The sequence below is a fragment of the Aspergillus thermomutatus genome, assembly GCF_002237265.1.
Source record: "Aspergillus thermomutatus strain HMR AF 39 chromosome Unknown NODE_408, whole genome shotgun sequence".
Taxonomy (NCBI): domain Eukaryota; kingdom Fungi; phylum Ascomycota; class Eurotiomycetes; order Eurotiales; family Aspergillaceae; genus Aspergillus; species Aspergillus thermomutatus.
Window position 1 is genome coordinate 542 of NW_020798458.1, and position 14,261 is coordinate 14,802.

Sequence of the window (14,261 nt, forward strand, 5' to 3'; positions counted from 1 at the left end):
ATTTCATGCCTGTGTCTAGAACCATTGACTGCTGCAAGGCCTTCACTGCTGGAAGTGCGGGTGTCATGCCCAGTGGGCAATTGAAGTCTGCATGAGAATGGCTGGTACCCTGGTAGTTCAAAGTAGTTATGAGAGCATTTCCCAGAATTGATATACGTACTCAGTAATATAGTACTAGTACATGTTCCAATATGCCTCTGTCCTCAAGACCAGCCTGGATGTACATGAATACCTTACACCTGATGTAGTGAGGACTGCAACCCATGTTCATTTGGATATTGTCCTTGGAGATGTATCGAGGACACTCGTCGCCTCCGGTCCAGCCCCTATTACCCCTGGTATTGATCTCGTTGAAGACACCTTGCTAGTTAAGACGAGTATTGGGAAATCACTTTGTGAGGACATGGTGTTCAACGATTAGATCAGTATATTTACCTGACCCGTAGATTCTTTCAGCACTTCCATCCAACCATCCTCCTCGACGATGACGATCTTCCCATCTATGCAAACGCGCCTCCACTTCTCCTCAGCCTCATGAAAATCAATTCTAAAGCCTTCAATTTCCGTGTAGAGGACGCTGCTTTCGTGTACATGCCGCCCCCCATCATACGCGAGAGACATTAGTTGCATGGCTTCTTCTGCGGAGACGGCGCCAAACTGAATTATTCTCAAGCTGCCATCCAATGCAACCGACTCCGGGGAGATAAGAAAGTCTTTCTCGAGCCTTGGAACGAGTGTAGCCAGTACGTACATGTGTTCCCTGCATTCTAGAGTGTCCGTGGAGTTTTCCTTGGTCGCTATGTTAGACCGAAATAATGTGATTTTACCATTGTACCTGTGCGTCTCGACGCCGCTAGACGGGAAAAGGAGCTCCTTGGCTGCCATCCGGAACCTCTCGGCTCCGAACCTTCTATATTCCGGAGTGTCACTATCAGCAACTAAGGCAGCGTGAAAACCCCAGCTTGCCACAACCACACCGTGAATTGAATTCCCTGAGGTCTGGGCCATCGAGCCGTCAAGCATAGGGATCCGAGTTTGGCCCTCATTCGTGACATATTGCGCACCAGGAGAAAAATTAGCAACCAAGGCGGGTATAGGTTTCGGTGACCCTTTCAGCAGTACAGTCAAGCTTGCTGTTGGGCGAGAGAGCAGCCCCAAAGAGCTTGCCATGGCATTACCCGTCCCCATCGGTATCAGAGCGACAGTTGGAGGAACACGCGAAGCACCGAGAGTACTGTGGAATGAATCGACAATATCATTCAGGCCACCATCCCCAGAAAGAAGAATGATTGTTTGGGGAAAACCAAGTTTTGCACGACCAATAAGCCTCGATTGACAGAGTTCGAGTATAGATCGCGCTGATTGTGTCTCATGGACTTCATACTCCGTCAATCCAACATGTGCCAAGAGCGGTTGTACAATGTTTCTGAAGAAACTCTTTGCCTTCCCAGTCCCTGAGGGAACGGAGATAATGACATGAAGATCAATTGCGGAAGGCTTGAAATGTTGGGGAAGTTCCGCACAGAAGTACCGTGACAATAGTGTAGGTGGTGGAGAAACCAATTGTATACTTGCCAGAGAAGATGCACAATCTCCTTGCGAAACAGACGTCGCCTCTTTTGCACCATTCCGCAGATAAAGCATGTTGTAATGCTTTCCATCCTGGCCAGCATGTGGTAGGATGCAGATCACATCATCCATGGCAATCCTAATCTCCTTCTGCCCCTGAAGATCACTGCATTGAATGTCATCATCGGAAACATTACAAGAGAATTGCAAGGCATCAGCCCAAACGGCATCCAGCAATTGTTCCATTTCTCTATTTCGGCACCTGAATCAGTAGTTTTCCTAAAGGTAACTTGATCCAACTTACGTTGCCCAAGAAGCAAGGTTATGATGGAGTCAGTGAATAATGGTGGGAAGGACTTCTAGGAGCCAGCAACAGCATCCATGGATGGTGGGGTAGGGTAAATAAATAATACACAGAGTGACAGAATGCTCATGTTTATCCACCTGTCAATTTGTCATTACGGAGTACAGTAAGCCTTTCCTGAAATGATACTGCGCATACCTAACTTACCTTACCCAGAGTATACCCATGACAGACTCATGACCTCAACTACAACGAACTTCAGCAAATGTAATCATGAACGTCTCTAATTCTCTACATAACCACATACATCACACCTTTGCTTTGCTGTTAACGGAATCAAATCCTGTCATTATGTTACATTCCTCGTCATATACACCTGGGCAAACTTAGGATTGATAACTGGACACATGTTTATCGCTCAAGTTTACGGCAATGAAAGTCTTGGGAAGTTTGACCCTATAGTATTCTCATCAGTAGTTGACCTATAAAACGCAGAGGGATGAAGGTGGATTGTGAAAACGTACGTGTCAAATTTCGCTTTGAGGGTTTCAATGACCTCTTTCCAATCCTGATGGGCAGTTAGGCTTCTTCTCGGAGCGCAACCAATCGCATGCCGCGAATCAAGTTGCACATCCAGCGGATCGAACGCGTGGCAGCCAGGACTGATAGAGATACGGATTGAGTAGGAACTTGTAGATGATTCACAATCCTTAGCCTCATACAGCTCGAAACAGATTTGTGACAGATAATCCAATTCAGGTATAGCGCTTCTGGCTATCTTTGTCTGAATTCCACCCTCTATGATGCAGTTCAGGAGGGTGTAAATATGGGACTCCTTAGTGAAGTAAAAAAAGGATTTCGCATCTGGAGATGCTTGAACTTCTTCGAGGTCTCTGACAATCTCCTGAAGAAGGGGTAAGGACGTCAACAAGCCTATCTCCAGTTTCTCAGAGTCGGTAATTCCATACTCCTGAGGAGTCACGTAGTCGAATAGAACTTTGGCCAATTTGTATAACTCCCGGAGTTTTGAAAGTCGCCCATCCATTTTAGCTTTCGTAGGACTAGAGCCTGGATATAGCTTGAAATAGTGATCATAAGAGTCATCAAGAGCTCTTAGATGCGGTAATGCGTCGAATGCATGTGCACGCTTCTTGAATCGGAGCAGATGTGATAAGGTCGGCATTTCCACGTTTTCCTCCATTCCTTCGCTTATTAGACTGTCATGTCCGGGCTTTTTGTCGCCAACAACGTCGGTACGGTTAGTACTATTAGAATTGGGACTCTGCCGTTCATGCTCGTTGGTCCCGTCATCTGGGGGCATGAATACCCACTCCAGAAAGTGTCTGTTGTGAAGTGCATCGAATTTCATGCTGTCGTATAACTCGGAAAGTTTGCTCGGGTCAACCTTCTCCGTGTCGCAAAATTCTGCAAAAAGCTTTTCCCATCGTTCTTTGAAGAGCATGGGATCTTCACCAGTACACCACCGCCCCTGGATAGAGGAAAGGGTTGGGCTATCCGTGTCCTGAATGACATTCTGAGAGTCAGAATGGTCAGTAAGGGGAAATGAGGTTGAAGGACGATGTGGAGAGTTGCCAATCTTCCGAAAATTGTGTCTCATGACATTTCGGTGAAATTTCATCAACTCAACGACAGTAGCGAGAACAACCGAGGGCTCGGGGATGTTATCCTTGGGCCATGTAAACTGTGAAGGTGCAGACCCTTCGCGCAAAAGCAGTTTCAGCTTCTTTTTCACCTTATCCATAACATCTTTTGCAGCGTTGGAGTCATCCAGAAGATCCTTTCGCACTTGAATAAAATCATCCGGAAGCTCCTTCTGGTCGAGAAAAGAACACGCCCAAATTTGAGCTACAGTAACTCATCAGCTTGCCGCCGGACAATAATGTGCTTTGGAACAGACTTACCACTAGTACTTACTCTTCGCTCCGAGCTTGTAAAGATTCGAACATTATTCAGTGCTTCTTTGTTCATCAATTTCAGATCGTCGCGCATATTGAGACCTAGATCCTGAGATTGGTATCTTGCGGCGTGAGTTGGCTCTCCACCCCACTTGATCACAAGTTGCAACTTGTCTAGGATGAGATCATTCTCGGCAGCGGAGAATCTTGAGAATGTTGTACCGGATATTGAGTCACTGCGGGTAGAGGATCGAGCAAAATTTTCATTATTCCCGATCCCATCATTGGCGATTTGGGTCCAATTAGTTTGCGCTCCGTCGTTGGTTGAGTTCTCTGGGCTATGCGTACCCAATTCCTCCTGCGTTCGCTTGCGAAACATAGGCTTGATTTGAACCTTCGTTCCAGGCCAGCCACCTTTCTTCTCAAGGGATGTTCGAAGCATTCTGAGTTTTTCCATATCTTCCAGTTTCTGATCCATTGCAAGCTTGACAGCCTCCGAGACGCTAGCCAAGGCTGCCTGTCCTTTGATCACCACTTCTTCTTGATGGCCTTTCAACAAATCAATAAACGGCTGACTGTGGAAAGTGAACTTGAACTTTTGCTTTGGCGTACGGTCCGCATGCCTTATGACTGCAACCATACCCTTAAGCTTCCAGGAATGTTTAGATGCTGGAGGTGGAGGCGGAGGAATCGTTTCATCAGTATGGCCGGTCAACTCCGGGGTCTTCGGGTCGAGATCACTTATATCTGAATCGGTCTGGCGCGCATCTGGACTCGTACGACTATGTTTGTAGTCCATACTGTCTGCTCCAGAGGATGCTGGAGGTAACACCGCAAGGTCCTGGAAACTATTGTCGAGGCTCTTATGACTGCCATAGAGTTTGGACGCGGATGGAGATTTCAACAAGGTTTTTAATGTATGCCTGTGAGAGACAGAATGTCTGACATGATGGGTTGTATCTGGTGAGTTCATTTCTGGGGACCTTTGTATTCCCTCGCGTTTGCGCTTTTCATTCAGAAACATGTCGCTCAGGATACTGGCGCATTTGTCGTAATAATCATTGTTGTCCTTGACGAAACTCCATCCATTGACATCGATCACGTAGCTCCTATCCCCGACTCGAAGCATGTCGAAGCCGCAGATTCTTTGGCCAAACCCATTCGATATTTTTGACGCAATTGCTGCCTCATCCTGGCTCAATTTCGTTATGTACCTGAGTTCCTTTCCATGCGTGTTCCGGCGAACGACTCCATCAACCACGGGCGACTTGCGTGTCTCTGCGTGGCAAAAATCTGGCCCGACAGTGTAAGCCTTGACATCCTCAGAATTGTCAACCCTCAGAAATTGTTCGTAAATGTAGCTTGTGTCTTCTTCTGTCACTGATCTAGGTACCACAAGGTTTGGATCGTATTCGGAGCTTTTGTTCCCGACTTTCCGGAAAAGCCTCCGGCCTCCTCCGCCATATTGTTGATCGTTGGGAAAGTATATATGGATGTTGTGGTTCTCCCCGTTCACTGGCTTTTCGACAAAGGGTTTTCTGATAAAATTTCCATCCACAATGAGAGCCTCGCCGTCCTCAGACATTGTTACAACCTGAGTTTTCTGAGAGCCTCCTCCAGTGCCATCTTCAGGGCCTTCGAGCTTGACCCCCGTTAACCTGTAAACGTGCTGAGCAAGCTCCGGAGATTCCAACCTTGGTCCGCCGTCGCGATTGACCTCTAATCTCTTTGGCGTTGGGACGTTCATATGATCTAGAATTCGCAGACACAGTCGTCGGTCCCATAATACTTTCTGCATGGGTAAATCGTTAACGCAAAAAGGCTTTCGAAGCCTCGCGTAAGCGATGGCCTTTTCCAGTGGAAAGCCATCGGAAAAGAAAGCAATTAGAAAGTCGCATACAGGCCAATTCTCTACAGCCTCGTCGAGAATCACCTTGTCTCCGAAAACGATCACTTCGAAACCACCCTTGGCTTGGAGGCGAGTTAAAATGTTCTGACTAGGTTTGCTGCGCGCTTTCACATCCAGAGCGCAGACGCCAATCCTGCCAATGCTTGAATGGCCGGTTTCAGCTTCACTGACCGAGCTGGTAGCTGTGCTGCCACTAAGTCTCCTGGGTGTTCGGCTGGAGGAACGAGCTGAACGAGCAACTCGCGCCCCGCCAGAATGATCTGTCATTACATCTGAGTTCTGAATTTTGTTCTGGTGGAATTGCCCATTACTTGGACTTGCCCTTAAAGATGGTGAAGCCGGGTCGTAAAGAAGGGTGAAAGATGATTTGTCACCAGTCTGATCAGGCACCGTGCTTGATAAAGGCATGGCAGTCAGTACATTTCGCTCATCACTGCCTGTAGCATACCCAACATCAGAAGAGCAATTATGCTGGCTTGTCGAAGGCGTGAAATCTTGAATAGAATTGCTCTGTGTCATCTTTGAAAGTTGCTTGTGGAACTTGAATTCAAAGACTGAGGGCTGCGTTTGAAAGCTCTCATCACAGATTTCTGTTGTTGTTTTCCAATAATGTTCTTTGTCTTCCTTTTCGTCGTTTATGTATTTGAGCCAAGTTTCCCCAGGAGAAAATGATGCATAGTGACTATGAGTTCATCGTCGGAACAATTGGGACTAGATGGGTCCTTGATTTCTGGTTCCAAATGAAAAAGTCAATCTTGGTGAAGAGCCCATTCCGGAAGGTGACTCCGTTTTTCTCCCTCAAAATTGGATATATCTTTGGCAGGCATCAATTATTCATGAAAATAAGACCCTTATTATGACTATTCTGCTAGGTTGTCAGGATAACTCCTTGTCGTCATTACTCAGTATTAATTTTTTAAACGATCACCAGGGACATAGTTGGTAGTAAGCAAAAGACTGAAAATTCTGATCTATTCATATATATTTATCTATTATCAACATAGAATATATACTCCAAACAAAGAAGACAATACTAATACCTAGTAATAATTTGGAAAACCAACTTTATCCTAAGAGCTAAGAGGTAAGAGCTTTATTTATTATTAATATTAGGAGTACTGGCGATTGATTAAGCAGGATTTTGCCAAGGCGGTATTCAAGGCGGGCATGGTAAAGACAGAAATTTTCGGGACAACAAGAACGGAGCAATATCGAGAGCTCCTAGAATCTGAAATTGGCAACAACACTAAGACCTGGCCCAGATTAACATGATGCCTTCACTTGATGAGGATGAATTCAGTGTGCCACTCCCGAAAAGGCAAAAACGAGTCCCTGAGCATCGGAGCATCTCAAATTCGCGAAAGACACTTGAGTCCAGAATATTTTCACCATATCGGGTAAGCCAGGACTGAATTGATCATCATCTCCTTCCCTTAAATGCTCTCCTGACTGATCAGTCTTTAGACACTTGGGCTCGTCTCACCCACAACTGTTCCTTTCACGTATGTGCGCTTGGGGAAAAGTACTTTTCAGATCACGACCTGCGTGGGCCGCGCTTTGCACACCTATGATCTACGCCGAGGGCTGAGTTTGATTTTCATCAGCCGGCCTCAAACGCCAGAGGCCATAACTGCTACCTTTGCGTGGCGTGAGAAGGTCTTTGCAGCGTGGGGAAATCTGAGACCTGGGACATGTGGAGGAATATGGGTTTTCAAACGCGGCAAAAAGGTTGCTGCATTAGAGCTGCCTTCAGGTCGAGCTGAGCCTATCATCAAAATACTTGTTTTTGGCGCTTGGATTGTGGGTTGTACTGGCAACAGAATTGAAGTCTGGAAAAATACGACCTACGAACACTACACGAGTTTGATTCCTCGCGGAATCGAAGCGGTATCTGGAGACCACATCTACGGCGGTCAAATGTGCAGTATGCCGACGTATGTCAATAAGGTGCTCATCGGAAGGGCTGACGGCTGTGTGGACATCTGGAATGTGAGAACCGGAGCGCTACTTCATACCATTCCTCCAGCATTGCCAAATGCTGGGGCTGTGACTGCTCTGCAGCCCACTCCTGTGCTATCTCTTATTGCTATTGCTCATGCGGATGGCTCTCTGTTCATCCGTAACGTCGATACCGAGCAGATTATCTTGTCATTGCACTCGGATTCCTCGCACATCACATCACTCGCCTTCCGGACTGATAGTCTAGGCGCTGGCGCAGATGGCCAATCTCCGGGCGTCTTAGCAACAGCTTCTGTGGATAGTGGCGATATCACTTTGTGGGATTTGAACAACGCAGGGTGTGTCACGGGCGTCCTTCGGAACGCCCACAGAACAGTTCAACATGAAATAGCGTCTGGCATAAATTGCGTGGATTTCTTGGATGGACAACCTTTGTTGGTATCGACTGGAAAAGATAACTCTCTCAGAACCTGGATATTCGATGAGACGCCATTTTCACCCATTCCGAGACAACTTCATTTCAGAAGTGGTCATTCGGCTCCTGTCACAGCGTTGAGTTTCTTGCCCTCGGCATCGGATGGCTCGGAAGCCAATGGTAAATGGCTACTGAGTGCGAGCAAGGACTGCAGCTTATGGGGACTTAGTGTCCGAAAAGACAGCCAAAATACTGAAATTTCGCAGGGCGCAGTTGAGAAGAAAGCCAAGAAAGTGTCTGCTTCAGGTCCTCTAAGCTTAGGCGTGCAGCATCGCACACAGGGTTTCAGAGCTTCAGAGATAAGCTGCATTGCATGCTCACTAAATCACGATGGCGGCATGGGTGTCACCACATCTGGTCCGGTTTGGGCTAATCCGAGAGTAACAGACGCGGATGCTTCGAACAAGACTGGATGGGAGAGTATAGTCACTGGTCACCGTGGGGACAAGTTCGCACGGACTTGGTTTTGGGGTAGGAAAAGAGCCGGGCGCTGGACTTTTGAAACAGGTGACGGATCTGCCGTGAAGGTAAATGGCTGTGGACAATATGTCGCGGAGTATCGCTAACGCTTTATTTCAGAGCGTCGCTATCACACAATGTGGGACTTTCGCTCTCATTGGGTCCAGTATGGGAAGTATTGATGTGTTCAATCTGCAGTCCGGCCAGCATCGACAGAGTCTCCCGGCTCGCGAGTTGAAAGGAAAGCGAACTGGCGATCTGGATCTAGCCAACGGTTCTCAAGAAAAGAAAATTGGACATACAAAGGCAGTCACGGGTTTGGTAGTCGATTCCTTGAACCAGACTGCCATAAGCTGTGGGCTGGATGGGAAAGTCAAGGTACGATATTCGACTCCTTATCAAAAAGTCATAGTTACTGAGTTGCTCAACGTAGTTCTGGGACTTTCATTCCGGGCTACTCCTGGAGGAGCTTGATTGGCACCCAATGACAGCAATCACTGGTCTCCGTTATAACAGCAGCAGCGAGTTGGTCGCGTTCAGCTGTGATGACCTCTCGATTCGTGTGGTTGACATCCAAACGAGAAAACTCATACGCGAATTCTGGGGTTGCGTGGGTCAGATCAACGACTTCATTTTCTCTAACGATAGCCGGTGGATCGTGGCTGCTTCTATGGACTCACGTGTCCGCGTTTGGGATTTGTCAACAGGACATCTCATTGATATTTTCCGAGTGCCTAGCACCTGTACCTCGCTGACCATGTCATCAACTGGGGAGTTTCTAGCCACGGCCCATGCGGATAGTGTCGGTATCCGTCTCTGGACGAATCGGAGTCTGTTCATTCCCATTTCGACCCAGAATCTGGACGAATCCAGTTTCGCGGATTCTCATATCCCTAGCACATCCGCGGAAGAAAGCGCTGGATCTTTTGAGGCTGCATTTTCCGAGGAGCATTACCAAAATGAGGCAGAGGGGCCAGTGCTATCTGACGAACAATTGAGTAGAGGCATGGTAACACTCAGTGCCATCCCAAGGAGTAGATGGCAGACTTTACTCCACTTAGATTTAATCAGGGTATCTTCCCAAGCTGCTTCCACTATCTGTTTATCGTTACTGATTGTTGTAGGAACGCAACAAGCCAAAAGATCCTCCCAAGGCACCCCAGAAAGTCCCATTCTTCCTGCCATCTGTTTCTGAGAAAAAGAGCCTCAACGCCGACAGAAGTGCGGCGTTATTGCCTGAAAACACGCTCGCCGAACGCTCAAGGATAGCCAGATATCAACGAGCTCAGAATGTGGACGAATCGGGCTCTTTATTCACAGTCCTTCTGCATTCAGGTCGTCAGTCTGACGATTTTGCACCTTTCACAGATTATTTGAAGACTCTATCTCCGGCAAAGACTGATCTAGAGATTCGATCTCTGGATCTGCGAGTAAACGATGGTCATTCTGAGCTGTCGGCTTTCGTCATGGCACTGACTACGCGTCTCCGACTCAGGAAAGATTTTGAGCTTGTCAATGCTTGGATGGCAGTATTTCTGAAAATACATGCTGATATTGTCAGAAAATGCTCCGAGTCGACAGCGAATGGCCACGAAGAGTTGAGAAAATCTCTTGTTCAGTGGAGTGAGGAACAGCAGCGGGAAGCCAAACGCTTAGCTGATCTAGTTGGATACTGTCGAGGTGTGGTGGGATTTATAAGATCATCACGTTAAGAGATGTTGGGCTTGAGGACAACAAATCAGCACTGTTACATGTAAGGTCATACTTCCCGGTACTCTAGTTATACTAGTCGGTAGGCTTATGACATCAGCTCCGGTTTGGTAGCAATCTCGCCATGGTTTTCAGAAGTATCCAGCTCACGGGGCAGGAAACCAATAGTGTTCGCATCACATCGTCTAACGAACTCCAGACATGTATAGCTATCCAGTAAAATTGTATGCAATATATGTCATCTTGTCAGCTGTTTATATCTCTTGAGAAATTCACCCGCAGCATCTTCAGTAAGGTACTCGTTCGCCATCTCAAATCTCGATCTCATCAAGACATGAAGTGGGGGGAGACTCGTGAGTGTGTCCTGCATTTCGAGCATGAGATCGTTGGCCGAAGTTGTGAAGCCAATCAGTTGTTTCATGATTCTCAAAGAATACAGCACAGCCTGGACCTGCGCAGCAAGGTGTATGTCTGCCCAGTCCATCTGATCACCCATATAACCAAAATTAAGGAAGCTGCTAAATGGTTTAGCATTGGGAAGTGGGCCCCCCCAACCATATATATCACACAATGCAAATATTCTCCATAATTTTGTGGCTGTGTCATTTTCGCCCAGGGCGGCTCGAACTAGCCTGAGACGTGCACAGAAAGCCGTCATTTGATTTGCGATCCAGTCCGCATCACGGATTGCTATAGTATCCCTTGCAATTCTTTCTCCCCGTCGTACAAACTCATCGATGAAGCAAGATCTCCGAGATGGTGGACGCGAGGCATTAAAGATCGAATAGCCTAGAACTCTGTATGAGAAGCCGTTCTCCCAAGCGCACCGCCTGGTATGATCTTCGTTTAGAATCGCAAGGTAAAATCGCGGAAATTCGTCCCATGGATTGATCTCTTGGGCATCATATTGCCAGACCAACTCTGAGACTCTGGGGTCAAGGTGGTGAGAGTTCGCAATTCCCGATTTTGCATGTTCTGGGCGATTCTTATATTCCTCGGAGAATTCCATATAGTCAGCAGATCCTTGGGGTCCGAGGGTCTCTTTTGCAAGCCGTATCAGCTCCGTCAATCCTGAATTTGGATGAAGTTTAAGTTGGTATGCTAGTCGCAGTAAATCAGCCAAGTCAAAGCGTTGGGCGAGCGATGCTGGATGCAGCTGCACCGCTTGAAGTGGCACGTCTATTGACCGAGCGCTATAAGTATTTTCCAATTCTAATGAATGAAGAAGCACGACCGAACCATGCGGCCCGATATCATGAAGTATAAGATCCGAATCGTTAGTAAGTATCGCAGATCCTGTGAGTTTCGCCAGGTATGCGCAATGCATATCCGCTTCCCCTGGGACCATGACTGTGGCATCTGCCCAAGGAAAACCTTGTAATGCAACGGAGTCGGCTAACAATAGGGAGCCCCGCGCAGCGTGAAGGATGTTTTCCTTATTCCATCGATACTTGAGATCTTCAAAGACGGCTGGTACCATAAAAGGATTGTCAGGACATTCTCTGTGTTTAGCAGTCAACGTCCGCCCTCGCAGTACCATTTCCAGTTTGGATTCTGGGTCGATAGGGGTATGGTTGAGTCGCAAGGAGCTATGCCTGATTCTTTTACGAGCTATTTCAAGCTTCCTTCTTGCCCTTTCAAGTCGAGACAGTCTCGTCTCTCTTTTTTGGGCGGGCAAAGCTCCATCAAAACATATTGCCTTTCTAGAATATATCAGTCATTATTGCCTGGTCTCCTGCGTGGACGTCATTACATGTCAACTCCCAGTTTTTCTAACTTCAAGAGGTGCAACATCACCGCGCAACTAACTTCGTTGCATGATGGCTGCATATCAGGGAATCCTAGTCGGCTGTCGGACCATCCCAGCAACCTTGAATGGACATGATAGACCAGACTGGGGCCATCGATCACAACGGATTGAATACAAGTTCGCCCCTCCTCAGCACTTTGACCACCGTTGAGAAGCACAGCTTCAGAATATGGAAGTAAATGTCGTATTAGGTGCGGTATACCCATAGCTAGAATGTTTCCTGATTCCAGACCATCTGCTTGGGTATTCCTGTCAGGGAAAATAAAATTTCATTTAAGGCCTAAGGTAAATGTCCGTACTCCGTACTCCGTATTACTGTAGTACATCACAAATTTAAGTTGCTGAGTAAATGTCATGTGAGATATGGGTCCTGATTTAGCTAGAATCTTATGTCACTACAAGTCATCCATCTAATACCCCTCCACATGCTCACAGTGGTGGCCCTCTAGATCTTAAATCAACCCAGGAGAAGAGAGAGAGCGCGCGTGCAGGAACAAGAATATAATAATCTTACTATGCACTGTACTGCCACCACAGAATATGAGAAAAGAAGAATCATCAGTCGATCTTGAAAAGGAATGCATATATCTCAAAGGTCATCTTATCTCTACACAAGCGAGCCAGAACATCGCAAGGGAAGTAATGGAAAGGATAATATAAAATGACTCCGGACAACCCTAATTTTTCTCAGCTCAAAAAAATGAGGACGGAGAAGTCTGTAGCCGCCCTCGCCGTCAGCTATCCCAGATGCTGGTCGGATTGTCTGACCTAGAGGGCCACTCGAAAGAAGGTATGTGATTTCTTGTTATCCAGAAAATAAAAATAGTGAAAATGAGCCTATGATGTTCGATAGATTAGGATTCTGCTAGTCGTAGCTTACCTTCATGTGCCTCAAGACGTGTAATAGTCAAAGAAGTGCATAATAAGTACTCCTCTCCGAAGGCGCCATTCAGTCATCAGGATACTCATCTCGAATATTGCTGACAAATGTATGAGAACTGCCATCCCACCGCTTGAAGTGCTTCCCTGCTATTTCCACAAGCGTTCGCGGTAGCTCGGATAGGTGGGGAGTGATGATATCGACATTTTCTTCCGCAACGTAACGAACACTCTTGTCCTCAGCTCTAAACAGAATTAGAAAAGACAAAAGAAATAGAGTGCAGGTACCATACAATGCGTGGTAGAAACTTTGGTGCCTGCCGGCTTCCAAATGATCGATACCCATCCTTCTCATCCACTGTTCGCTCGCATCGCACTCAGTATCCCAACCAGTTATAACGGCCAAGTACGTGTACCGTCGATGGCGGAAGACCTGACCGATCCTATACCTTACTGCTTTGCGCTCGGGTGTCCGCCGTTTGACCTGCTTGGGTATCTCATCCACAGCTCCCATGACATGGAGGCTCTCGAGTATATCCTCTTGCTGGAGCGTGCCTTGAAAAAGTGGTACAAGATACTGCTCAATCAAATGAATATCCGAAGGAAAGTCCGTAGCGAAGAGTTCCAAGAACCAAGGTAAGTAGTGCCTAAGTTCCACCGGTCGCAGAGAGGTAGAAAATAACAATGACGACCAAAGGGCAGCATATCTTGCACTAACCGCATCGACCGGAGCCAGATGTGCGCTAGAGGACTGAGAAAGACGTTGAACGGAGTTCATGATGTTTTTGCCGCATCTCAACACGATATCAGCAACCTCGGACGCACCAAGGAAGGTCGATTGCTCAGCTGCTGAAGCCCCTAGGATATTCAGCTGATTTTGCAGATTCTCAACCGGAGTCTCCTCGGCCGAACGAAATGGATCCATGAAAATCGGCTCAATATGTGTCGCTGGCGGGATTGCGTTGCCATCAATGTCCTGACCGCTGGGCGGCATGACTATAACATGAACATGGAAAGGAAACCCACAAGGCCGAGCGTCAAGCCTTATTTTTTGGGCAATATAGCAGTATATAGCTGCTGAAATCAATGGAAGTGAATTATGATCAGGATCATTTATTGCAAATCCTAGGAAATTGTGCTCCAAGCAATGATAATCCCGCCCCAGCTGAATGCCTGTCATATTGCTTGCTCGGAGGTATGTTGCGACAGCATGGGCCTTTTCACGAGGGGTGAGCATATTTATATTAGGGCAGTATGTGAATATGTGCGAG

At 47.0% G+C, this 14,261-nt stretch overlaps 4 protein-coding genes across 4 annotated transcripts; 1 reads left to right on the top strand and 3 right to left on the bottom strand.

The window, feature by feature from the left end:
• Window positions 1-417: 417 nt before the first annotated feature.
• Window positions 418-6,217, bottom strand: CDV56_100310 (inositol polyphosphate kinase VIP1; the record flags this gene model as incomplete). Its single annotated transcript, XM_026753929.1, has 3 exons — window positions 418-1,735; window positions 2,398-3,739; window positions 3,796-6,217. 3 exons carry the CDS (start codon window positions 6,215-6,217, stop codon window positions 418-420), a joined length of 5,082 nt encoding a protein of 1,693 aa, XP_026609818.1.
• A 749-nt stretch (window positions 6,218-6,966) lies between these two features.
• On the top strand, window positions 6,967-10,303 carry CDV56_101349 (rRNA-processing protein UTP21; the record flags this gene model as incomplete). Its single annotated transcript, XM_026754968.1, has 5 exons — window positions 6,967-7,095; window positions 7,163-8,659; window positions 8,712-8,969; window positions 9,025-9,600; window positions 9,716-10,303. 5 exons carry the CDS (start codon window positions 6,967-6,969, stop codon window positions 10,301-10,303), a joined length of 3,048 nt encoding a protein of 1,015 aa, XP_026609819.1.
• A 236-nt stretch (window positions 10,304-10,539) lies between these two features.
• Window positions 10,540-11,781, bottom strand: CDV56_101848 (uncharacterized protein; the record flags this gene model as incomplete). Its single annotated transcript, XM_026755467.1, has 1 exon — window positions 10,540-11,781. One exon carries the CDS (start codon window positions 11,779-11,781, stop codon window positions 10,540-10,542), a length of 1,242 nt encoding a protein of 413 aa, XP_026609820.1.
• A 1,279-nt stretch (window positions 11,782-13,060) lies between these two features.
• On the bottom strand, window positions 13,061-13,984 carry CDV56_102202 (YccV family DNA-binding protein; the record flags this gene model as incomplete). Its single annotated transcript, XM_026755821.1, has 2 exons — window positions 13,061-13,235; window positions 13,284-13,984. The coding sequence occupies 2 exons, from the start codon at window positions 13,982-13,984 to the stop codon at window positions 13,061-13,063; spliced, it is 876 nt and encodes a 291-aa protein (XP_026609821.1).
• Between the last annotated feature and the right edge of the window lie 277 nt (window positions 13,985-14,261).